The following is a 26049-nucleotide window of genomic DNA, read 5'->3' as shown; positions in this document are numbered from 1 at the left end:
TGGATTTAGGGTTGTTCTGACATGGGTAGGCAATGGCTGTGGCCAGGATCACCTTTGCATGCTTCAGCTGATGTACCAGTTATTCCCCTTTCTGGAAATGGGAGAGCTGGTAAAATAAATATGGACAAATGGGTTTCTTGTGCATCATTCCATTCAGTAGTTTGGAATAGTGAGGAGGGAAAACCAGCTATTAAAGGCAGAAAAAACCAGGGGAAAAGCTGAATTCATGCAACCAAAATACATAAGAACTGTTGCCCAAAATATGAAGGATAATAAAGAACATGATTCTTTTAATAAACATGATTTTTAAAAAAATCCATTGAAGAAAAATGGCTTAAGGAAAGTGAGAATTTAAACAGGAGCTAGTACTATTCATAATAAACTGTTATGATATCAAATATTGATTGAAAAGGCAGGGGACTAAAATAAGCCTTAAACTATTTACAGCAAGTTGACAGGCACGCATTGTCTTGCACCTATCTCTGATATGCACACCTTTCCCACTTAGCAACAGATGATTATGTTGTCATGCCAATACAATCTATCATCTTAACGTGCTCTCATCTGCACCTCTCCGCTTATCTTGGATAATCGCAAATAGTCAGTGCAAACCTGTGATTTATTTCATGGGGGAAAGCAGTCCATCATTGGGTTCCCATATGCGAAGGTAGGGGGAAACAGAATGAAAAGTGTTGGAGTTCTCGGGAGTTGTTAAGACAAGGGAGAAGACAGTTGCATGTCGGTTGGATATGAGCTCTGTGACTTAACAGTAGCAAATCTAGAGGTTTCTAATGCAAATTGCATTCCATATCATGCATACAATGACATGTGTAACGTACATGCTTCTAGTGAGATGTTCTGGAAGCATGCTAAGATTCAACACATTACTAAAAAAGTGCTCATAGGAAAATCAATTGGACCTACACCAAAGAAGATTTATGGTATGTTAAGTACTGAGCTGCAAGTGGTGACCATCAGTGAGGTATGTTTATATGTGGGAGGAATTTCAGAAAATGGTAAAAGCAACTAAGAGACTAACAAATTTATTATGCAAAAGATTTTGTTGGGCTACAGCCCACTTCACTGGATGCATAAAAGGGCAATCTTCATTTGCAGGTATATAGACACTAGGGGCAGCTGGGATGATGGCCTGTGGAATTCAAACTGTGACGTCAAAGGGAAATGAAATGCAAAACTTACAATGGCAATGCAACTGCAGCCAAAATGCATGCAAAATATATACAGTACAGTAACCCTTTAAAACAGCATATATAGGTGATAAAGCAATCAATTTGGCTGAGTTAACACTGTGCCTATTTTGCAGGTGGCAATGTTGCCTTACCTGTGAGGGGAAACACGCATCAAGGTACAGTCATAATTCGTTACTACTTTGATAGCCTCAGGCTGTGAAGATGTTTATAAATTTGTAAAATAAATTAATAAGAGTCCCTTGCATTTCAGAGGGATTGTAACTCTATGTGCTTTTAGTATGCAAGCCCAGAATTAGGATATTTTAAAGTCCAGGCCTATAAGTGTTTACGCAGAAGTTACTCTTGTTAAAATCAAGAGAGTTTATTCCCAGGAAATGTGCTGAGCGTTAGAAGCAATAGGAGGGAGGCTATGTGCATCTTTGAACGGTGTCTGTGTGAAGAGCATTACTCACAAAACCACTGCATAATTGCTAAAATGAAGAGGGGTGGGATTTAGACCTGTCTGAAAAATCAGGCTCTCTTAATTTTGGAGCCTGCTCTCTCCCAGTGTTGTCCATTGAACCTTTGATACAGCCCTGTGGTGTACTGGTGAAGAGTGTTGGACAAAGACAGAGTCCTAGTCCCCAGTCATCCAGGAAGCTCACTGGGCCAATTGCTGCCTCTCAGTTTAAACTACCTCACAGGATTGAGGTACATGGGAAGAGGGAGAACAGCAGCATTCGTACCATTTCACATGAAAGAAAAGGAAAAAAGTTATGGGGTTAAACTCTGATGGTACCTGCAGGATTGCCACAGTGATCTTAGTAAACCTAGATTAATTGCATGTTCTCCTGTTACGTATGTTATTTATTATTACATTTAAATAATGCCTTTTCTCCAAGGAGCCAAAGCGGACACACATGGGTTCCCAGCCTGGCTTTTAGCCTTGGAACAACCCTGTGAGGCAGGTTGAACTGTGAGGCAGTGACTCACCCAAGGTCATTCTGTGAGTTTCATGGCTGAGCAAGGACTTGAAGCTGATCTCCCAGTTCACAGTCCAACAGCCAGGAATTGCCAGCCTTTTGCAAACTGAGGAAACTGCTGTGGGCACCACACACACACACCACAACCAAGCACATACCACAACACTTTCTTCTTTCAAACTTAATTTCAGCAGGGGAGAAAGGGACTTTGTTGGCTAATGGATGGGCATCTGATTGGGTAGCCCTGCTCTAACCACTAAGAGAGACTGCCTCTTTCCGTGAGGATTGATAAACACACACACACACACAATATATTTATTGAAAAGTTTGCACACAGGGGAAAACAAAACATTTCCAGCCGCACATTGTGAGAAATACTGACAGCAACTCAGCTGCAAAATGTAAACAAAGCGGCCCCAACCGGAAAACAACAGAGAAGCGAAACCCGATGTGCTGGGTAGAGGCCTCTTCTTGACGACTGAAAGAAAGGTGAGGGCAAGACACGTGTCCACGTGCTTCAAAGCCCTTTCTCTTTCTGAGTACGTTACGCGTTTCAGGGCTGGCATGGGGTCGGGGGAGGCATCCTGGGGCTGAGCTCTGTTCATCAGAGATGGGGTAGCCACCAGCCTCGGAACAATTCAAGGGGGCGGGGACTGGGTACCGTTAGGTAACCTGGAGAAAACTAGGTACCTCCACCCCACAGCTCCCCTCTGCCCCTGTCCAAAGCTAGTGAAATCAAGCTGGTGTCTGTCTTTGGGTGATTGGACCCCTTGTGTTTGACGGGCGGCCGGGACGAGAGAGCCTTTCCCCCTTGGGGATGTGAATGTTGCACCCCAGAAGAGCAGATCGCGCTAACGTGTGCATGCACAGAGGGTGTGTGTATGAGAGAGAAAGAGCGAAAAAAGAGAGCGTGTCGGTTTCCCCACGCTGTGCTGAAACGCCTGCCGCTCGCTTTGCACGGCGCATCCACTCGCAGATACACACACACACACACACACACAACGCCCAGGAGCGGCGGCGGCCACCAGCCGCCCCATCACATGCGAGCGAAGGGGAGATTACGGTGGGGCTGGAGGAGCAATTCCTTGGCTCCCTCCTCCTGCAATCCTCCAGCGCTCGCAGCACGGACGGACAGCGAGTGAACGAGCGAGGATGGCTTCCCCCTTGCTTTGCCTTCTCCAGCCTCCTCCTCCACCAGCACCAGCTCCTTTCCCTCCTCCTCCTTCTCCATCCCAGAGGAGATGGTGATTCGGAGTAAGGAATACAGAGCAAGGGGGGGAAATCATCAGCGAGGGGCAAGAGAGAGAGGGGGGAGAGAAACACACACACACACCCCTCCCGAACCAAAACAAACCCATCTCTCCCTCTCCCTCTCTCGCCTCTGCCACCGCGGATTGTCAACAGATCATTTGCAAAGGAAACCTGAGAGCAACCCCCTCTGGAAAGGCAGCAGGGGATTCCGGAGCCTTTGTGCTTTCCCTCGCCAGTGTTTATGCTGAGCGTGGTCTGTCTCAGGAAGGTAAGCGGGAAAGGCGAGGAGGGGGGTTCTTTTCTGCCTCATTGTGGAGTCTGGAAAGAAAAGAAAGCGAAGAAAAGACTCGCTCGTGAATCATCCTCGCTCCCGGTAGTGGCAGAGGAGGTTGGAGACTGACATATGGCTCCAAGTGGACTCAGAGGGCAGGGGAGATGCTTAAAAAAAATATTTGTAAGGAAGGGGGTGGGGTAGGGGGGCTCTCTCTCGGTTAATGAGCAGAAAAAGTGGTGGTTGTGGGGGGTTTTGGAGGCGGGGAAGAGGGAGGCTGTTTCCATGTACAGAAACGGGGTTTGTTTTTTTATGAATAACCCACATGCCTCCTGAATGACTGCTTGTGGATGGATGGATTGAAGCGATTTTGTAACGTAATGTGCACACTTGGACAAACTGTGGAGTGCATGTTCATTATGCTTCTTGAGCTGTCAAAACGAGAGCAGCCCCTCGTAGAGGATCATACTGAAACACACATTGCACCCCCCCCCCCCATGGCTTGACTGGAGTAACCTGATGATAGCCTGAAAAGCTTGAATTTTAAAAAGACAGTTTGGCTGCTTCCTCCCTCCCCCTTTAAACTAAGGTGCTTTTGATAAAGTCATAAAGGTGTTAGGTATATTCAAACACATAGTTATACAGTTGTGTAGTGGAGGTTTTGTGAGTTGGGGCTTTTTTTTTTTTTTAGAGAAGATGTACACACTCACCTGTGCAGTGGGGCATCTTTTATATAAACAATATCAAAGCTGTCAAGCAGCTTGATATATTTAAACACTGGGTACAAGTAAGTCTGTTCATACAGCTTATGTACGTACTGTCCATATTTATAGTACCTCCTGGACTTCATTCAAATTAAGTTACATAATGATTAAGATAAAAATAAACAATGCATTTACAGTTTCTTGAATATTTTAACTTGCCACCCAACCTCCAGCTGCCACATCAGTGCTGAAATGAATGAATTTTGGCGGTTGCTTGTTTTCCCACCACCTCTGAAGGCAGCCTTTAACATTGCCAAGAGGCAGTCGGGTCACTTTGCAAACAAACAGCCATCAAGCCCTTACCACTAAGAGAAACAGATTTCAGTCAATAATCCTATCCTGTAATGCTGAAAAGCCGCCAGGGTCGGTTTAAAAGGAGGAGAATAGCAGCAGAGCTGGGCAGGCGCCTTAAGGGTGAGACCTGCTGGATACTCAAGAGAGCTTTGCTGCTAAAACAGGCAGACTTTGCTCAAGTTTGTCAGGCTCCTCTGACTTCCAGCTCAGCATCACGCAAGCAAGGGGGAAGGTCTGCCCTGAACTCCTGCTCAAAACATGGCCCAATCTCTTGACCCTAGTTTGTTGATTGCTGACTTCAGAGGCAGCAAAATCAAACCACACAATTAGCTAATGATGATTGTAAGGTTGGTGTGATTCTAACTCCATGACTTTTTTAAAAACTGACGAATACGGAAAAGATTTTTATCAGAACAGTGAGGTGTGCAGCCTGAGCATAGCTGGGGGGAGGGCACAGAGGGGCAGCTGCCCCCCAATCAATAAAAATAAATCTTAATACATAGCAACCCAAGGTTCTGCACCCCTAACAAAAGGCCTGCCCCCCCAACAAAAATCCTGGCTACACCCATGGCATACAGCCTAAACATTATTATACCAAACGAATCCAATTTCTCCTTAAGCTGTTCTCTGCCTTCCTCATTCTGTCACTTGTTTTCAGCAGCCTTATTCAATGCACTAAGGGCACCAGTCTTCCTCTATTTGATGGGGGTTGTTCTCGTGTACAGTACAACCTGAACTTTCTTCTGCCTTATTCTCCAAAAAGAAAGTTAAGTGTCTCACCATCAACATGGGGGGGGGGGTGATGATGCTGTACAAGAGGGATGTACCTCTAAGCATCTCTCCATTAGCTTAAGCATTTTAAACATCTTTTAGCTTGATGGTGCGTTGCGTTCATGATGCCTGTGCATGCATTTATTTATGTTTGCACTGTTTTTAAAAGTTTAATTAACATCTTGCACTTGGAATTCAAAAGCAAGGAGGGAGAAGCAGATTTAAAGGCATCTCTCCTTTGTTTCCAACTATGATTAAATAGCTTGTGCTTCCTGGTGTGTTACTTAATTTTCATACTGAGTTTCTTAGAGTGCGTCCATCCCTGGGGTAATAATATCTTACAAACTTTTTTAGCCAGGAACTATTCAACACTCTACTTTATGTTTTCTTCATTAGGAAAGAATACTTTAAAAATGTCTGTTGCGCTCGCCATTACATGAACCCATTGCCTCAGACATCTTTTGGATGTTAAGCTACAGATACCTTGAGAGATTTCTTAATAATGCATTCCTTATACCTAATAACATAGAAGATGCTTTGGATTAGGGACTCTACTATTTTAACTTTTTAAAACAACACCATGCTCAGCAGACATGGCAATGTCTCTAATGCATGTGCATGCATTAAAGCGTTGCGGTTTATGTATTGGTTATTTCTTCCAAATATGATGCTTGTGTTTGTGGTGTTTTGGCTTGGAATCTACATCACATGGCATCAACCCACATCTTTCAGGTCATGACACTTTGCCCTTGTCTTTAAAAGTCACAGAATTGAAAATAACCAGTTGATTCAGAAAGCCATATAGAGGCATTACTGGCTTGACTGAGTAGAACATCTGCAGCTTCAATGCTTTCAAGTTTGAGTAGGAAAGATCCACCATAATACTTCAAAATTTGACTGTTATCAATCTCTTGTTCTCCCATGTGGGTTTGGCATTATAGCAGAATAAATATTAATTCTTCATGGCCAATAACATTTATCCTTCTAGTATGTGCTTGGCATAGTGAGATAACACCGTTAAAACTTGTTGCATTTGTAGTGCAAATTATAGAAAACATCTTAGCTTGTTGCAGTACTCTGAATGGAAACAGTATTCACTTTTGTTCTTGTTGCTGGTATCTACATCTGCTTTATTGTATGTACTGTCTATACAGGGCCTAAGAATACTGTAAAATAGTTTCTTATGAAAAAAAATAATATTGGATCGGTGTTAAGGGTTCTTAAAAATAATATAGAGAAATATACATCACTATATGTATGTGAATAGATATATAAAGACCTAAAACCTAGAATGATCAGTAAGTGTTTGTAGAGCTTTTGTTTTTTTCCGTATTCTGCTGTAAAAAACAAATACCTATGTGTGTGTGCATATAATGATACACATTATATAAGAAAAGCAAATTTATTTAGCCACATGAATCCTTTTGTAGTCATAACAAAGAGGGTATAAGCATACTTGCTGGAATCCCAAGATTTTCAGAAGTGTAAACATCTTTGGAAGTAGACACCTAAGAAAGGGACTGAAAACAGTCCACTGAGGGTTAAGCATGCTCCGTGGGTATTAAATGCTGACTAACTATAGGGGGGAAATAGATAACTAGGCTGTGTGTGTAATGGTGTATCCTGGAAAAAGACATAGATGGTTGGCCGGAAACGTAAATCCAAGCATTCCGCACTGAAACATTATCTTGCAGATTCCACTTATGGATACTCATAATAAACAAATCAGCTCATCCGCCCTTAATATATATTGGGCCAATTTAACATTGATTTACTATTACTAATAATAATGATTGCACAATAATATTTTTTCTGATATTTAGAAGACTGCAGTTGAAATGAAAAGTCCCTTGTGGGTATAGATATGATATGGTTTGCTGATGATAACTGGGCCGTTTTAAGCTTCTGGAACTTAATCACATTCCACATTTAAGAGCCAAGGGACTTAAAGGTCACTCTTAGACTAAACCGTCTTTCTCTGCTCTTGCTATTAAACCTGACAGGTACTTTCAAACTGCTGTAGCTGTGCTTGCCCATACACAGTTATGGAGTTGAGTAGTTAACTGGATGGCTGCAGAAAAGACGATGGATTCTGTGGGGTTCACGATCTTCTAAACTAATGAGAAATGGTACAATGGGACAGTCCGCTTACACAGAGACCCCTCCTTTTTTTAGCACACATACTTTTTGTCAGGCTTCCTTAGACCCCTTATGACAAATCACTTCAAGTTTCCATTGGAAGAAAATAACATGTTTTATCACTTGTACACTTGTGTTTGAGTAGTGGGTTCAGGAAAATGTGCTCTGCTGCGTCATGAAGAGTGAAGCTTAGAGCAGGGATGGAGAACCTATGGCTGTCCTAGGTGTTCTTCGACTACAACTTTGCTAGCTAGGGCTGATAGGATTGGGGTCCAACAGCATCTAAGGGCCAAATCCTCCAGCCTTGTTCTTGGGTCTTTATAATAACTTTATTGGAAAAGGATTTGAAGTGCAGCTGGTGTAAGTATAAAGTGAAGCAACACTTTTCAGTGCAAAGAAGAAAATGCATTAATAGTAGCATTTAAACTGGAAAATAGTCATGAGGAAGAGGAAAATGACCCAGGCAATAGCCTCAATGTGATGTATCCATTGTGGACCACACACCTTCTGACTGTGCTGGGAGACTGACAAGCCAACCCTGTGTATACTTATTTAGAAGTAAGTGCCAGTATGTTTAGTGGAGCTTAGTTGTAAGTAAGAGTGCAAAGAATATTAATACTCTGAGGAGAAAGCTTGCACAGAAGACTTGTCACTGATGTATTGGTTTTGAATGAGCAGGTTGCTTTAAAAACTACAGAACATTTAATTTTACCCCCTACTCCATGCCTTGCAGGCTGTGCATTAGTTGTGGCTGTGTTCTGTCTCTAAAGTTTTGACATAAATTATATACGTTTTTGACAAATCAATTTGTGCTCACCAACCAGCACAAAGTAATTGGGGAACTCTGGTAAAATCCTTCCCTCTGATTAGCACCAATACCAGTCAGTCACCAAAGAGTTCTCCCTACCCTTCCCTTCACTCTGCCACTTTCCTTATATAGGAAGCTTGGAGGGAAATGTTCCCGTTTTTGTAACATTATCACCAGTGTTGTTTTTTTGAATTTCCAACTCCCCAAAGTACTTCAGAGGTCCTTGCTTTGGTTCAAGGTACTTCAGAAGGATCCTGATTCATTCTGGACAAGCCCAAAATCTGTTCAAAGTTGGCTGCTTCAGTTCTGGATTCATCCAAAGTCAGTGCACACCCCTAATATATAACATAAGTCACCATCTACAGTATGTACATGGTGCTGTTAGAATGAGCAAGAATGAAAGGCCTGTGCCCCAAGGAGCTTACAATACAGTAACTTTGCCCTTAGTAATATTTAACACATTTGGCTCCAAAAAGTCAGATCTTCTATAATGTTTTATGTCAGCTGAGGGAGAAATAAGTAATGCTGAAGAGGGGTGTACTAGAAGCGATTTTTGGGAAGGTAGCCCACAGTTGTCAGATGAAAAGGCAAGTATTAGTAATGAGCTGTGACAAGGAACCAGTTAGCCAAGCAGCAAAAGATCATTCTACAGCTTTACAAAGCATGACTCATTGTTATGACAGCATCTGAAACTAGATTACAGTACATCAAATAAACTAAAAGTAGAAAGATGCCATAGGAGCCTTTACCGACAGAATGAGAAAATAATTTAAAATCTATAAACTCAAGGAAACATATTTTCAAATTACACACAAGGGCAATCATAAATGAGAGAGTGATTGGAGCAAGGATGAACATTCTTGCTGTTTTTGAGTCCTGTGACATTTATTTTCTCAAGTGATGTTGTCAAGGGTCAGGAATGAATGAGTGAAGATCAATATTATAGAATTATGTTCTCTGTATACTTAGGTGCTTTGGTTTGACAGATTTTCTGTTTGCCATAAAAGGTTGTCACAAATGAGTTTCATAGTGTAATGCAGAATACTAAAGGTGGCCTCAAGATTCAACTTGTATCTTTAATTTTGGGAGACAGACTGATCAGAGGTGCTCTGTGTCTTACTAATTTGACCCATTACTGGGGGCTCAATTATATCTGTTAAAAACCAAGTCCCCTCCCCTGTTCACTAGAAACACACACACACACTCATGTGTGTGCTTTTCACACAAGTGGTTAAAATTTGCAGGGAGAGCAAATCTCTAGAATCTCTATAACCCCTGCCAAATTGTGGGCAAATACATTCATTGACCTTGATGCGGGACAACACATTTTCTGCCAGAATTGGATGCAATTAGGAGGCTTGGTCACCTTTTCTTTGGGGATGAAAGCTACCAAATTTCAGAATGATAAATGAATTGATCTCCTACAAGGGTAGATTTTACTGCTTTGGGTGGGTGCAATAGGGATCATAGAGGTGGGAGTGCCAAAAAGAGCACAGGTCTATGGTTCTCCAGGAAATATTGGGGTATGGGAACTATCACCAGCACCAGAGGTTTTGGGGGAAACAGTCTCTACTTCTGGGGACTTACAATGACTTGCATTGGGGCTGAGGAGGTGGGGTGAAACCATAATAGATCCCAAAGAAAGACTGTTGTCAAAAAATGGCACCACCACCCCAAAAGCACCCTGTTACCCCAAGCTTTGTTCATGGGAGGTGGACTTCTGCCAGCCAACATGGAATTTTGGAGATACAGCTTCTCCCTAGAAGGAAACCTCTCAATTTTCTTGCCCAGGGGAAGGCATAGATCTGCATAAAAAACAAACTCAATTTTAATCCCGAACCCAAATTCCACACCCAAATCACCGTGACAGGAGTGCCCTGGGAAAATAATTCAATGTGATTAAAACTAGATCTGTCCATCAAAATAGTACATACACCACACATACCTCTCTCCCACATTCTCTTGAGTGCTATCCAGTGTGGTTTCATTTCTGTGTGGTAGAGTGGGGTGGGAGGGTTGGGAAGAGTCATCTGGTTTTTTGGACAGCTGAGGCCACAGAGTAACTCATGTTCTGACTCAATATATCCTATTAATGGCACGGTCCAACATGGGAACCTTCCCTGTTTTACCTTGCAATTCAGGGTAGATGCAGAGCTGATGGATAAATTCTTTTTAAAAAATGAAAAGCCAGAACCTTTGTGACTTATGACTTTGCAATTATTGCAGGTGATGATAAAGCTGCTAATGATATTTGTATTTGATGGCTCACTGCAAAGAAGATAAGTGAGTTTTGCAATATCGCTTTTTCCATCTGTTCTCACAAGTGCAAATAAATTATCCATTCTTCTGAAAAGAAATATAAGATAAATGTGATTTAAAGCAATTTCCTTGTCATTATTGATTAAGGGCAATCCGTGTTAGTCTTCAGAGGAATGGAATTTATTTCTTCACATAATGAAACAGAAAAGGCTTGTCATAGTAAAAGAAACATAATTATTACCTAATTTGTGTGTTTGAAAACAACTTGGCACTCTTTTGTGTGGACAAGTAAAATAATTTTGCCCAATGTTCTTTCAGTTAACTGATATTAGCCAAACATTTGTAATAGGTGTGTATTTCAAAGACAAAAAACAAGGAATATCTGTGAGTTTATTCCTCAAATTTTATGCCTTCTGAAAAAGATATCTTCCAAATTAGTCATTTATACCACAAGAAGTACACATTTTATGGGGACACGTGTGTGAGAGTGCACGCACGCAACACAAGAATGGGTCTTTTTTGCAGTGCCTCCCCATTTGTGGAATGCTGCCCCCAGGGAGGCATGCCTGGTGCCATCACTAAATATGCCGGGCAAAAACAGTGCAAGGGGCTTTGTCAGTGCTATGCTCAGCAAAGCACCAAGCATAGAATTTGCAGAGATGTTTTCTGCAGGGATTGGCTGCATGATCAGGTTCCCTGTAGGGACCTTTGTGCAGCCAGTCCAGCAGGATTGAATTTGCTGCCCCCATCTGACGGTGGTGAGTTCAACCCTGCTTTCTACAGGGAATGGTAGTGCTATCAAGTTCCCCATGGGGAACTCAGTTGTGCAGCCAATGCATGTGTGCATACACACCCCCACCCCCACCCAGAACTTCCACAGAACCTTTGCAAACAAACAATTCACCAAAGGACTGTGTGGGAAGCTTTTGACTTTAGAAATACTGGTTGCAGTGGGTAGTGGGAAGTTGCAGAATTTGACCAGTGCTGCTGATTATTTTCCCAACTAAATATGGTACAGTAGAGCTTAAATATCAATCCAGTAATGCAGACCTTGTAGTGGAAGGAACACACCCACAGAACCTCATTCCTCATTAGTATTGGATTAATGAACCATGAAATTGAGAACTTCCAGCTTGCCATTCATGATGTGTTCTCAGCTGGGGCTACTATAACATTCTGCAGCAACTGTAAAATTTATGTAGCATCCATAAGCACATAAGCATGCTACCAAGAGTGGAACCTCCTGTGAAACCTTCTGCCTTCATTGCAGCATTGTAAATTGCTACAATATTTTACATTATCCTAAGCCATGGCTTTATTTTTCTTTCAGCTTCAGAAATGGAGGACCCTATCTGAAGAGGACCCAACCTGACCCAACCTGACTTGTGCTTCTCCCCTAAAGACTCTGGCGTTGCTGCTGCTTCCTTGTCAGGATGGCCGAAAGGGCTCCTCCAGGGATAAACAAAAAATCTTCAAGGTCTACCCAGTCCCTTCCACCAGAACCAGTGGAAATAATCCGGAGCAAAGCATGTTCAAGGAGAGTCAAAATCAATGTAGGGGGGCTCAACCATGAAGTTCTATGGAGGACTTTAGATAGACTTCCACGAACACGCTTAGGGAAGCTTAGAGACTGCAATACAAACGAATGCTTACTAGAAGTATGTGATGACTATAATCTCAGTGAGAATGAATATTTCTTTGATAGACACCCGGGTGCTTTCACCTCCATTTTGAATTTCTACAGGACGGGGAAGCTACACATGATGGAGGAAATGTGTGCCCTCTCTTTTGGCCAAGAGCTAGACTACTGGGGGATTGATGAGATATACTTAGAATCTTGTTGCCAGGCAAGATACCATCAGAAGAAAGAGCAAATGAATGAAGAGCTAAGGAGAGAGGCAGAGACACTGAGAGAAAGAGAAGGGGAAGAGTTTGACAATGCCTGCTGCCCAGAGAAAAGGAAAAAACTATGGGACTTGCTGGAGAAACCCAACTCATCAGTTGCTGCAAAGGTAAGATAATGGATGGTGGTTAAAGAGTCACCAAAATGTTTAGAATATTTGCTTAGGTTACATGTTATGTCTTGATAACATTCACAGAAAAATTTATGGAAACAATTTTAGGTGGGTTTTGTTTTTTTAAAATAACAACCCTACAGCCTAATATAGGCTTAGCTTGTGAGTTTTCCTGTTTTTTCATCTGTGGGAGAAATCTAAAGGACTGTGTGGTGAGTCCCATGTGCTCTGGTGTACTTTTGAGACTCTCTGTTCCAACTGATTTTCTCCATAATTTATGCCATGCTACCTCCTAAAGTTGGAGGACCTCAGGAAGTTTTCTTCCATGCAGTATAAGCAATTGTGATCTATTAAAGAAAAATAGGGGGATCTTGCCTTGTATGGATCTATGGGGAACAGGATCCTGGTAGTATTCATTGGTCAAACTAATGCTCAGTGCTTGTGTGTGTGTGTTTTAGAAATACTGCAATCTTATGCTCACTTATGCACACTGCGAGTAAATCCCACTTAACATATTAGGGCTTACTTCCACATAAATGTACATAACTTTGCTTTGTTCTTTCTCATTTTTTTCCTTGGGTGCTGGGTGGAATGTAGGGTGCAGTTTATATAATTATGCATCACCAAGCTATTTCTGAGATATTAACAAAACAATCCTGTAGATGCCTATGCAGAAGTAAGTTCTTCTGATGTCTGTGGGGCTTACTCCCGAATAAGTAGGTATAGGATTGCAGACTAATTGGCAAAGTGCTTTTGAAGAAATGGCAATTTTTGAAAATGAAGACTAAGCATTTATTGTCAGAATGTAACTTTTGATTCCCACTACTCTTGACTACACATTCCATAGAAGAATCGGGAATTTCTTTCTTTTCTTTTTTTCGTATTTGTCTCTTGGCTGCTAAGTTTGTCCCAGCTGCTAATTTTAAATTTCATTCGCCTACGCATGAACTAGCACCTATTTCCACCTAGGCTGCTTTTTGGAATGTCTTCTGCCAAACTGGCTTTAGTTAGTGGGTGCACTGCTTATATAATCTATGTGTGAAAGACATAAATAAATATATAATCTATGTGTGAAAGACATAAATATATTATGGTTGATTTGTGTGTGGAAATAAAGAAAAACTGGATATTTTCATTTATGGGGAAGGTTTGAACATTAAATCTGAGTGTTAGGATGGGGGACAATTTTTATCACTGTCTCCCATGGCTGCCAAAAATCCCAGGAGAGCAAGGGAGGGAGTGTAGTGGCAATGGTGAAATGAGCAAGAGCTGCCTGTCCCACCTCACTCCTCCCAGCAGGAGCTTCCACTGGATCAAATGCCCTTTGATGAACAGAAGGGTAACTCAGGATCCAAGCCAATTCCTGAATCCACTCAAAGATTATTCATGTATTTGATGAAATTTTACTACAAAAAATGTTAGGGAATATGCCTAACAAAAGCTGCACTGTGCTGAAATTGCCATACATTCTGATAGGAGTTCAAAATATTAAAGTAGACCTACAGGCTTTAATGGAGTCACCCTGCACTATATGAGTTCAGGCTTTTGTGTTTCAAATGGATAACCCGCCGTTCTGGCCCAAAAATATTTCCAAATCCTATTTCATGACTTCATTTAATTTATACATACATAAGAAAGCACTCCTCACATTAGAATATATTATGGCTCTTCTTTAAAGCTCTTATGAATTGGACCCTCAAGCTCACATTCTGCCCCTTTGGTCCAGTAGTACAGTATCTCCATGCATCTGATTCCTAGTCTATTATCTGGAAGCTACAGGTGCCCGGGTTGTTTTTGTAGTGCGTGATCTGCCTGTGTTTGCTCTGTCTGTTCAAACAGAATTGCAACCGCCGCCTGCGCTGAGGCAGAATCCCAACAGCAGTGTGTCACTAACTAGCTGTGTGCTCAAGATCCCAGAGACCCGTCTGGAGGAGATGGGGCATGTCATTGAGCTGCCACATTGCATCCTTAGAGAGCATGGGATAGATCAGAAGCTTTCTGTGGCTCACTGATCCTCAACCTACTGGTGTCAGGTTTGCAGAATACAGCTGGCCTGCCTTCTGTCTCGGGAATTACTTTGGATTAAATAATCATTGTACAGAAAAGTACATGCTTTTATTTTTATACAACTTCATTGATGAAATCCAGTAGTGTCCATCTGCCAGTGCAATGGACCCTGTTGGTGGAATAGATTGTCTCTTCCCTTGGAGGACCTCATGGAGCAAATTTGCTGGATTCAGGGAGGTGGAAGGGGGAGAGAAGGAGAAGTCCCATTCTACTCATGTGTCATTGGACGTCACCCAGTATCACCATGCTTACTCTCATTTTGGGAAATTGTATGCAACAAAATTTTACTCAGAGTAAACCCATTGGAATTAATTGACCTGGGTTAGTTCATTAACTTCAATAGGTCTCCTCTGAGTAGCATTGGGTTCAATCCATGAACTGCAATCTACAGAGCAAAGTGGTTTTGACATTTGCAATATGTCTGCACCACAAATCACACAATTGTAGAATTGACAGGGGCCCCATGCTCATGTAGTGTAGCCCCCTGCTATGTACAAATCACAGCTAAAGAATTCCTGACAGATGGCCATCCAACCTCTGTTTACAAGCCTTCGATGGAGAGTCCACCACCTTCTGAGGGAGTCCGTTCCATTGTCATAACAGCTCTTAAAGTAAAGAACTCTGGGAACTGTAGTGAAGGATGCTAAGAGTATGCTGTTGAAATTTGATCCATCCACACAGAACCACAGTTCTCAGGATTCCCTGTGAAGATGGAATGTCACTGAAACCTGTTTAAGTCTAGAATGTAAACACAATCTTACAACTGTTTGAAAAAGTAGAAAGATGTTGGCTGGGAAGGTGTATCGGACTCCTCCTTACTGTCTAACTGGCTTACAGTGAAGGAAAACTGCACTGTGTTGTGCATACAATTTATGAGAGCTTGCACATATTCCCACATGTGCTGCTCAGTGTACTCTGAAAAGTGAGATTAGGACTGATCTCTGGGACGTCACCAAAATTTTTGATCTGCTCCAATAATTCACCACTCAAAAAGATGGAGAAGTGGTGTGGTGGCTTGCAAATCTAAAACAAACCTTTGCTACTGGAATGTTTATTTGATATTTATACACAAATTTATAAACACCCCACTTCAAGCAGCTTACAAAATAAAAATGAACCATAAACACAACAGTAATCCATCGTTAAAACACAGCTACCAGGCTAAAGAGCAAGATCACAAACAGCCAAATTGAACGCTCAACAAACTAAATGAAACAACAAAAAAATGGAAGCATGTTAAAGAGAAATATACTTCAGTAGCAGAGTATTGCCTTTGCTTGCAGAAGGTCTCAGGTTCAGCCTCTGGCGTCTCCAGGTAGGGTTTTGAGAGAGTTCTGGAAAACTGCTGTCAGACGGTGTACACAATACTAAGTAAGATGGACCAATAGTTTGATGCAGTATAAAGCAGTTTCCCATGCTACTCAGTAAAATATAACATCCTCATGGGGCGAGGAGTTCCACATATGGGGTTGGCACCTGCACATAGAAGGTCCTCTTGTATGTTGCCACCAACCATGCCTCAGAAGGCACATGCAAGAGAGATAATTCTGAAACATTATCTTCTAAAGCACCATTAGGTTAGTCACATAGCTTTTCTAAAGCTCTTAATATCTTCAAGAATCACACTTGCCCCCCCCCCCTGCCCATATTTGGGCTTTGGCTGTGGTGAGGAGCAGAAGGAGCTGCCAATTTCAATTATTTCAGTTTCTCACTTATCCACTCTTAAATTTGGTTGATCACATTTTACAGCAATTTGTGATTTTAAAAAAATCATGAAAATTCATAACTTCAATTCTGCAGAATTAGCAGGTCTAACAAGTAGAATAAGAGCAAGAAGAACAGGTATTTAAAGAGGGGTGGAAATTTTTTGTCGAGTACATTAAAAATAATTGTGCAAAGTTAAAGATACTAGTAGTATTAAAGTAATTCAACAGTATAACATATTTTGAAATGATGTAAGATAGGGAAAGTAAATTAGATGGATATATTAAAATATGCAGGAATGGTGGAAAAGTTAAATGAACCTTGGAAAGGGGAGGGAGGGAAGTCAATGAATGCAAGGTATAATAAAAGATGTTTAATTTAAAATGTAATATTTGAAAATTTAATAAATTTAATAAAAATTATTATTATTAAAAAAGAAAATAAACTAAAACAAAAAGAAAATTCATCAGTGCAAATTCATTCTAGTGCAAATATCTCCTAATAAACACATTTTTCTATGTAGCTTTGACCATGTTTGCCAGCACTTTCCCCCAATATAATGCATTTTGTATGTTCTGGAGCAAAGCTGCACTCTTAATTGAGGTTTTAGGATTGAGTTTTCATTTCACCATGATGGAATGTGATGCCTCTCAGCATAGGCATGGGAGTCCTTAACACCAGATTCTATAAACTCCTTTTTCAAAAAAAAAAAAATAATGCATTTACAGGATGATTTAGAGATCTGCACACCATAGTACAAATGGCAGCATTTGACTGAATTGAAAATTCTTGACAGTTAGATTGCTCGCAGAATATTTCCCCACAAATGACTCAGTTGCAAATCTCCTCCCCCACCCCATTGGCCCAGTTGAGTGCATGTATTGTGCTTAAATCAGAGTGAAAAATGGTGTACAACTTTTGGACCTGTATATTTTGAAATTACTGTTAAGTTTCCACCCCTTGATTACAATGCATATGTGTGGATCAATGAGAGTAGCTGTGTGATGAGAGATTAAAGTATATACTTCTCCCTTTAAAGTACTTTTAAACTGGAAGAGTTTGAAGGTATTGCTTCAATATGTCCTTCTCATTTGGAACATCTGTTTTATAAAACTCCACTTACTGGCTGCAAATTAAGGATTTCTCCCCTGGGAATAGCATCCTAATTTATTAGCTGCTAATCAATTAAAGAAAGTGTAATTACCCTTCACCCTTATTAAGACGCAGAAAGACTTCATGGTGTGTGTTGTTCATTTGCATAACCTGGTATTCACTGTATTTTTATAGACATTGGTATGTGTAAAGGTTAAGGCCTCCAAAAGATTTGATTCATCAACAACAAAGCGGTCGCAGATTTAGGGCTGTGGGAGCAGTGTGCACACAATGGGCACTGAGCCAAGGGGCACCATCTCAGAGCCCTGTAGATTAGGTGCTGGGCTTTGGGAAGGAGGCATGAAGCTTTGGCAGGGTCCTAAAGCCCTCCCTTCTTCTTCCCAAAGCCTAGTTAGTGCTTTCCCAGCTTTGGGAAGGAGATGCAAGGGCTCTAGGACCCTGCCTAGGCAGCTCCTTACCTTTGAGAAGGCAGTGTGAGGGCTGGAGCTGGGATGTGTGTGCCAAATTTTGGCCTCACACAGGGTGCCATAGGCCCCAAGTCCCCAACTGATGCAGTACACGAGACAGCAGAGGGCCCATAGATCTAAGAATGGAATCATTGCCACTTGGGTGTGCAATATGCAGAGTATGCAAGGAAAGCAGACGCAGCTTATAAGGATTCTCTGTGTGCATGTTCTTCTTCTTCCAGGTCAGGGTAGCATTGAATGGTGCCATGCCCAAGGGCCTTCAGAGTCCTGGTGCCAGCACAGTAGCGTACAGGGCTACCTTGGCAGCTCCCTTGAATTTAAATCCAACTGCTAAATTTATCCTCGGTCATTAAAATGTAATAATAAAAGTATCCTTTACTATCAGAAAGCAAAAAATTTATGTGAGTTCACTGCTTTGCTCCACCGAAAGTATATTAAGAAATGCAATAGAATGTCAGTTCCTAATTGATTTTGTTTTTAAAAGCTTGTGCATGTGGACGAGTGAGTCAATTATTAAAATATTATTTACCTTCAGTGCTTTCTGAGGAAGGTATCGAGTAGCTAATGATTCAGCATTATATTTAGCTGGCACAATTATAGCTACAAAGAAGAAGAAGAGAGAAACCCAGTCTTTGGACTATCCTACCTCAGTGGCATTTCAGTGCCTTGGTGAATTATACATAAGGCTTCTTTCTGGCTCACATCTAGAGTGATAGGCTACCTCCTTTTCAATGGTATTCCTGAATATTCTGGAGACTGAATAAAACAAGGAAAGGACACACTAAAAGGAACCTGTTAGTTGTTGACAGTTTTTCATAACTCAGATACTTTGTGAAGGTAACACCAGGGACAGGGAGCCAAACTCAGACAATCTATCAATGGTTTCTAACAGCTGTAGAAGTGAGGATCGCCAGTCATCAAAAGCACAGAGGAAAGGGATATTTCCTGTCATGCACTAGGAAGAGAAGACTGTTGGTTTGATCATGCTTTATGAATAGAGCTACAGGGAAGCTGTATTTTTGCTGTACTGGAAAAGATGGGCATGATTGTACATACTCCTAGGACAAGCCTGAACAGCCTGGATTGCTGTCTAAAACACAGCTGACCAGCCATGTCTTCTGTGGTCTGCCAAGTGCTTGTCAGTCCAGCTCTTTCCCCTGTTTTTGCTAACCCAGCCCTGCAGTGGAAACTCAATGTCTATTAAGCTCCTGAATAATATGATATGTGGCTGTTGCAACAAGATGCTACCACAATCTATTATCTTAAAACGGAGAATAGACTGATTCATGGGGGATAAGTCTGTCAATGCCAGTTGGTCATGATGGCTCTGTAGAACCTCCATGTTCAGAAGCAATATGCTCTTGAATACCAGCTGCTGGGGCAACAGAAGGCTATTGCCCTCATATGTTCCCTGGGGTTTTTCCAGAGGCTGAGCACTGTGAGGAAATAGTATGCTAGACTAGACAGGCCATTGGTTTGATGCAACAGGGCTCTTCATCCTGACTTCTGTTATCCTTTGGTGGCTTTGGTTACACGGGTCTCTCATCTTTACAACCAGTTCTTTTCCATCATAAGCCAGGACGGGATCCCAAATTGTGCTTGCTGAAGCCTGGCTGATATGGAGTATCCTCGAAAGAACTTCCTGGACTGCGGCAATTTTTTTTTATATATTCAAGCATTCTGGAAAATTGTGTGGACACATAATTTGTACAGTGGTACCTTGGGTTAAGAACTTAATTCGTTCAGGAGGTAAGTTCTTAACCTGAAACTGTTCTTAACCTGAGCTACCACTGTATTTTCAAACTGTTAGTTAACTAAACTACCTATGCTTTTCTGGGCATTGCTGCAATTAGATTATTTTAGCCTCTTAACTCAATGATCTAACCAGGAAGACCTTATTGAGATAGTAATGTGTATGACTCCACTTACTTCAAAATGAGGGAAGCACTGTTTGGGGGTCCTTCTACAGTGGTACCTCAGGTTACATACACTTCAGGTCACAGACACTTCAGGTTACAGACTCCTCTAACCCAGAAATAGTACCTCAGGTTAAGAACTTTGCTTCAGGATGAGAACAGAAATCACGCGGCGGTGCAGTGGCAGCGGCAGGTCCCATTAGCTAAAGTGGTACCTCAGGTTAAGAACAGTTTCAGGTTAAAAACGGACCTCCAGAACGAATTAAGTTCTTAACCCGAGGTACCACTGTACTCATTTTACTGACCAGGATCACTAGTTTCCTGCCCTGATAGCACTACTTTTGACAGAGTGTAAGAGACTGAAATGGGAGGTGACCTAGGAAGATCACTGTGTACACCATGAATGGGCTTTTCATTTCCAATATGTTGCCTAAATAAACAAGCATGCCTTTTTCTTCTGCCTTTTATGGGGCAAGTTGTAATATTTCATTGCACATCATTCCAAGCAGCTAGTTATTCTCATGAGATTATTGTGAAACAGCTAAGAAATAAGATGCTCAAGGTGCTGAATAAAAATGAAGGTGGCATGTATATTGACCATGCTGCACTTGTCACAAACATAGATCTAGACATTGTCCCTATGATTGTAATCTACTTCCTAGGAACATAGTAAATCCATATGATGTCCCTGTGTGCTGGGTTTGGCATGCTGATCTCTGGCTTATCTGCATGATGATGTAATAGCACACTTAGGCAGACAAATCCCTAAAGGCTATGTGGCTGGATAGGTTTCTGTCTCTCTCTCTGTGCGTTGTTTATACCAGCTAGTGCATGACATTTATGAAATGAAGCTCCTATTCCATATGAGTATTTTGATAGGCAAACCATACTATTCCACATACCTCACCACTGTGGCATATTAAAGCCTGGGCATGTGAGACTTGCACAGCTGTGGGAGAAAACAGCATCTTATCGGAAAGATCTGTTTGATTGGATAATGCCATCTGTTCCTTAGGCAGAGTGCTGCTCTCACGCAAGCCCAATTGAAGTGAATGGAGGTTGTGCAGGGCCAATGCTTTAGTGAACCGCATCCAGAAAGATGATAATTATGTCACTGTGGGCTGCACATTATTGATTTTTAAAGGCCAGATAACACCTTCTAGAAGCTAAAGGAGCTTATTTAGTTTACTTTAGCTAGGAATCTGGCCATTGATTTATAAATGGGCCCCTTAACTGAAAATATTTGGTTGGAGAATAATCTGCATTTCCTATTGGATGTGATTTATGCATGCGTCCATTTTGCCTGTAATAGAAAATTTTTGCTTAAGGCATGAAGTTAGCTGTTAAGAATTGGCTTTAAAAGTAGATAACAGTACCAGGATGAAATATATATAGTGAAGAAAAGCCACGGGTTGTTTTGATCTGTTTGTTTCATTGGGCCAAGGATGGCCAACCTGTTCTGTGTAGAGATTGAACCCTTCCCATCCTAGAAAGTCAGGGGACAGAACCCACCACAATGACCTATCACAACCCTCATATTCTCTATCACCACCAGTAGCAGCTGGGTGATATAACAGGCATGTGGCTATAGAGTGAGTTCTAGTTGTTTCCTGAAAGTTGGTCAGTTTCAACCAGGGGTGCCAACTTGAATAAAATACTGGGCGGGAACAGGTAAGCCCTACCCCACATAATCAGTCACATGATGGTGTGCATTCACACCATTTGAATGGCAATGCCCATCAACCTTTGGGGTGGGGTGGGCTGGGCCCCTCAAACATTTTATGGTTCCTAGGTGTTGGCTCCTATGGTTTCGACTATCTGGGATATAATGCCTGATGTAAGGCAGTATCTTAGACAGGAACATCTTCAAAAATGGAAAAAGTTTGCCCAATCTGAGCTTGAATTGAAATGTTCTGGTTCTAACAAATCTCCAATGACTGTCAAGAGTGAAATGCTGATTCCACGGAAGTTAATAAAAATTGTGTTGCTGACCCTGTTCAAACAAGGAATTGTATGCAGGGTGTGTTTACTTAGTAGTGTTTGACAAAAATGGCATTGCCTTCACTAAGATAATACCTAAACTCTTTGACGCCATTTGCCTAAAACCTGTGTGGATTATCTAAGCTTTTCTGTTCTTTCCTGTGTGAAGAAAACTAAAGAACAGTCTAAGCATAGCAAAATTCTGCACAAAATGTTTCTTAGAAGCAATTTTCCCTCCATCCTGAGTTGTATTGAATTTCACTGCAAGGCACTGGGGAGGACACTGCCACTCAGAATTCCATGTTTTAGTTTCTTTCATTGCAACCCAATTGATGCAACCACAAAGGTTTGATGATGCTTAAAATAGCAGAAGTAAAGGACACACCAGACCTAGCCCAAGGTCAGCCAAGTAACAATAACACAGTTCCGGATGTCAACAATCAAATCCTGGATACTCTTTTGGTAGAGAGCTGACATTCTTTGCATTATTACCATGCTCACTTTAACTCATCATTGGTTCATGTAATATTATGCAAGGCAGTATTTTCAGTGAACTGAAATGACAAATGTAAGATTATGGGTAGAAATGGTGAGAAGGGGAGGTCTGCTCTGACCCTTTGGACTTTAAAGTCAAGCAAAGAAGACTGGGCTTGCACCATTACAAATAAAGTTGATCTATAGGAGCAGGCTGTTTGAGGTGAAATTCTAGACAGATTTGTTGCACAGCATTATAATCTCATCATTAAGTTTGCTTAATTAAATTTATTAGGTTGATCAATCAGCCTTGCTTTAGTGACATGTCTGGTTCTCCTGGAGAAAATGATTCTAACTCACTTAAAATGATGGCTCAATGTTACAATGAAAAAGTCGATAAACTACAAACAATGACTGCACACAGAAGACATCTGTATTATATTAGAACATAGCCCCTGACCTTTCCCTAAAATTGAGTTAGCCATTTCAGTGTCTCCGATCTAGAGAACTGGTTCAGTGGGACTTGGGACTGCATTTTCTAAATTGCATATGGTAGACACACATGCAGTCAGCAAATTGCTTCAAGATAAAGCAGTTTATGACATGAAATAGGTACTTGCTGTGCCAAAGTGGAAAGTCTAAAGTTCCACTGGGCATGCATAAGTCTTTGGGTATTTCTAAAGTAATTATCTAAATCTGTGAACTTTGTTCTTGTTGCTCTTGCTGTTATTTTGTTTTATTTTAGTAGAATTGTTATTTGCTTGTTATTTGAAGGTCTCTAGGTGACTTACCACACAGTTAAAAACACAAAGAACAATGTTATAAATGTACAGCTCGTTCCCTGAGTTGGTGAGGCTCATTTGACAACAAGAATACACCAAGCCTTTAGGGTCATTGGCCCTGTCCTGTGGAATACAGTGGTACCTCAAGTTACATATGCTTCAGGTTACATACGCTTCAGGTTACAGACTCCGCTAACCCAGAAATATTACTTCGGGTTAAGAACTTTGCTTCAGGATGAGAACTCAAAACCCAAAGCAAGTTATCGTTTGTGCTGGTGTCACCAAGGACTATGCATCTGCGCACAAGAGCTTTTAACACAAGGGAGCAAAGCATTCATCATTCAGATAATAAAACAAATTTGTATTATCTCCTCTAACATCCTGCAAAAATGCCTTTTGAATTTGCAGACAGAGAGAAGGAAAAACTAGGCAATGGGTTTGGTAAATGCTGACATGAACCAGAATTTATGAATTTCCTTTGCAAAAGACTTCAGACTTTGGAACTAGTAACGGAAGCTGCTCGTAGATCCCTGTTATTTATAGCACGCCTTTTCAAAGGACTTAGCAGAGACATATGAAGCAGAGATTTTGCTAGTCATGTTTTGTTTACTAAACCTGCTAGATGCCCAGTAGCAAATGTAGCTACCAAGATGTAGCACAAAATTGGTTCCATTTGCATTTTAATGTAAAACTCTCTAATTCACACTTCCCAGAATGAATGTACAAACTGAAACACACCTATCCTATGAAATTCAAACATCACCAATTTTGTGATCCAGTTCTCCAACCAAAACATGTGTACAAAAATTCTTAGGAAGAATTGTGATTTAAGATGCATGTATTATTGAAAATGGCATACATAAATGCATTACAGTAAGGACAATGTCTTGCAAAAACGTGTACCGTATATAGGGTGAACCTGCTTACGGAAACATGTATGTTAGGAGATTTGTGCACTAAAATGTGTGGGTATTTGTGAGGACTTGTTTTGGGTTTTTTTAAAAGATAAACTGCTGTGGAAATGTGAGTTGAAAAATGAGAAACCAACATTTACAGATTCATTACTCTCTAGTTGTAAAGAAAAGGACACACGTATCAAAACAAGAGGAAAACTTTTAAAAAATCCAACAATAACAATATAAAAGCAGCAATCAAAAAAATTAAAATGGAGCTGAAGCTCTAATGAGCAGTTAACTAATTAGATTGCATGTTATAATAGGTTTTTACTAGCAACACCAATGGCACAAAGTATTTTTGTGACCACATTAGTGCATGTAGAAAACAGGCACACTTTCTTTCAAGTGAGGAAAATGTCATTACCCCAGACATTCAAAATAATTGTTATATTATGATGGCTTGTATGTGTGTGTTCTTGTGTTTCAAAAATAGGTGATGGGGAATTTTCTCATTGAGCCTCACCTGAGCCAGGCTCTGCCTCTCCTTTTGTTCCTTGCAAGCAACATTCTTTATCAGGGAATTTGCTTTCCCCCCATCACTATGGAATTCTGATTTGTCCTTAGAATTTCCATAAGTATTCCAAAATCGCTTCTGGGGAAGAAGAGCCATCCTCATCAGCTTCGGCAACATCACCCAAAGAGCAGCACTTTTCATCTTCTTGACATTTTTTCCCCCATTCTCCCCTTTTCTGTCCATTCCTTGAGTTCTTCATAGTGTGCTTCTACTATCACTAACACATATAATTCCCACCTAACATGGGTACTTTCTGTGCTGGTGTCGCCGTCTCCCCCGTCCCACCAAGTGTTCCTGATTCTAGCATGGAAAACCGCCACATCATATTTGAGCACAGGCCTACTGAGTGATATGCTGGTTTAAGTACATCTGTTGCTGCAGTAATGGCATGACAGACCAGAGTGTTTCATTAAGTTAAAAAAACTTGCAGGCTTTAGATTAGAGGCAAGATCTTTGCTGTGTTCTGTGTGGGCTCTCATGTCAGCCTGCTCTGTATGAGCTTCATAGGGAGGACAGGTGAGACTGAGTTCCTGCACTTTCTGTTTCCTTTCTAGATCCTGAGTCTTTCCACTTAGTTCTATTATTGATGGTACTCAGAGATCCCTATTCAGCTCTAGCTGAAGAGAACCAAAGCTGAAGTCTTGAAATATTTTGGGGGGGGGAGCAGGGCCATACATGCAAGTCCCACCTTCAAAATCTCAGTGCGTTTTACCTCACCTGCTCAGTCTCTACTCATGTTTCCTTGAAATACATTTTATAACTGGGGACCCTGTTTTAACAGGATCCCTAATTGCACGGACATTTTTGCTTGTGCTGAAGAGAATGTGAGTAGAAGCCTGTTGCAGACCCACCCTGCTCAGTGTGGGGAAGGTCAGAGACTGAGCAGGCTGGGCAATATACCATGGGACATTGGTGGTGGGGTTTGTGTGTGCAACCTAGCAAATACCCCCAGATTTGGCTTCTTGCATTCAGATGAATGCCAGAACATGCCTTCTCTATCAACCACATCTTTCTCTTCTATTGGAATTTCATTAGGCTCGGCCTACATTCATAGTCCATTAAGTGTGAATGTACTTGGCATAGACCAAGTGGAGGCACTTTGTAGTATTTCACTTATAAATATGCTTCACAGTCAACAATCTGAGGAACACTGCAAACAATTAGTTTTTAACACTGAAATAGCTTTCATCTATCTTAATTGGTATGTAGATATAAGGATAAGAGAAGCATGCCAAAAAAATTGTTCACATAATACCGGTGTTTTGCTGCATAAAAGGAATACCAGTAGTCACCATAAATACAGCAATGAGGCCATGACACACTAATTCCTA

The 26049-nt window shown here is 41.2% G+C and overlaps 1 protein-coding gene across 2 annotated transcripts in view; it reads left to right on the top strand.

Annotated features, from left to right (window-relative positions):
• Positions 1-26049, top strand: part of KCNB2 (potassium voltage-gated channel subfamily B member 2) — a 222214-nt gene that overhangs the window by 67015 nt on the left and 129150 nt on the right. Inside the window, exons 1-2 of one of the 2 annotated variants that reach the window (XM_083451019.1) lie at positions 3061-3692; positions 12061-12742. In XM_083451019.1, the coding sequence (XP_083307145.1) occupies positions 12164-12742 (579 nt within the window). In that variant the 5' untranslated portion in view covers positions 3061-3692; positions 12061-12163. Of the gene's footprint in view, positions 1-3060; positions 3693-12060; positions 12743-26049 lie in introns of those variants that run through there. The other variant, XM_083451020.1, reaches the window with a different exon arrangement.

This window comes from Podarcis tiliguerta (genome assembly GCF_965153285.1).
Source record: "Podarcis tiliguerta genome assembly, chromosome: 7".
In the NCBI taxonomy this organism is placed as follows: Eukaryota; Metazoa; Chordata; class Lepidosauria; order Squamata; family Lacertidae; genus Podarcis; species Podarcis tiliguerta.
This window is presented reverse-complemented; position numbering and strand designations above follow the sequence as displayed.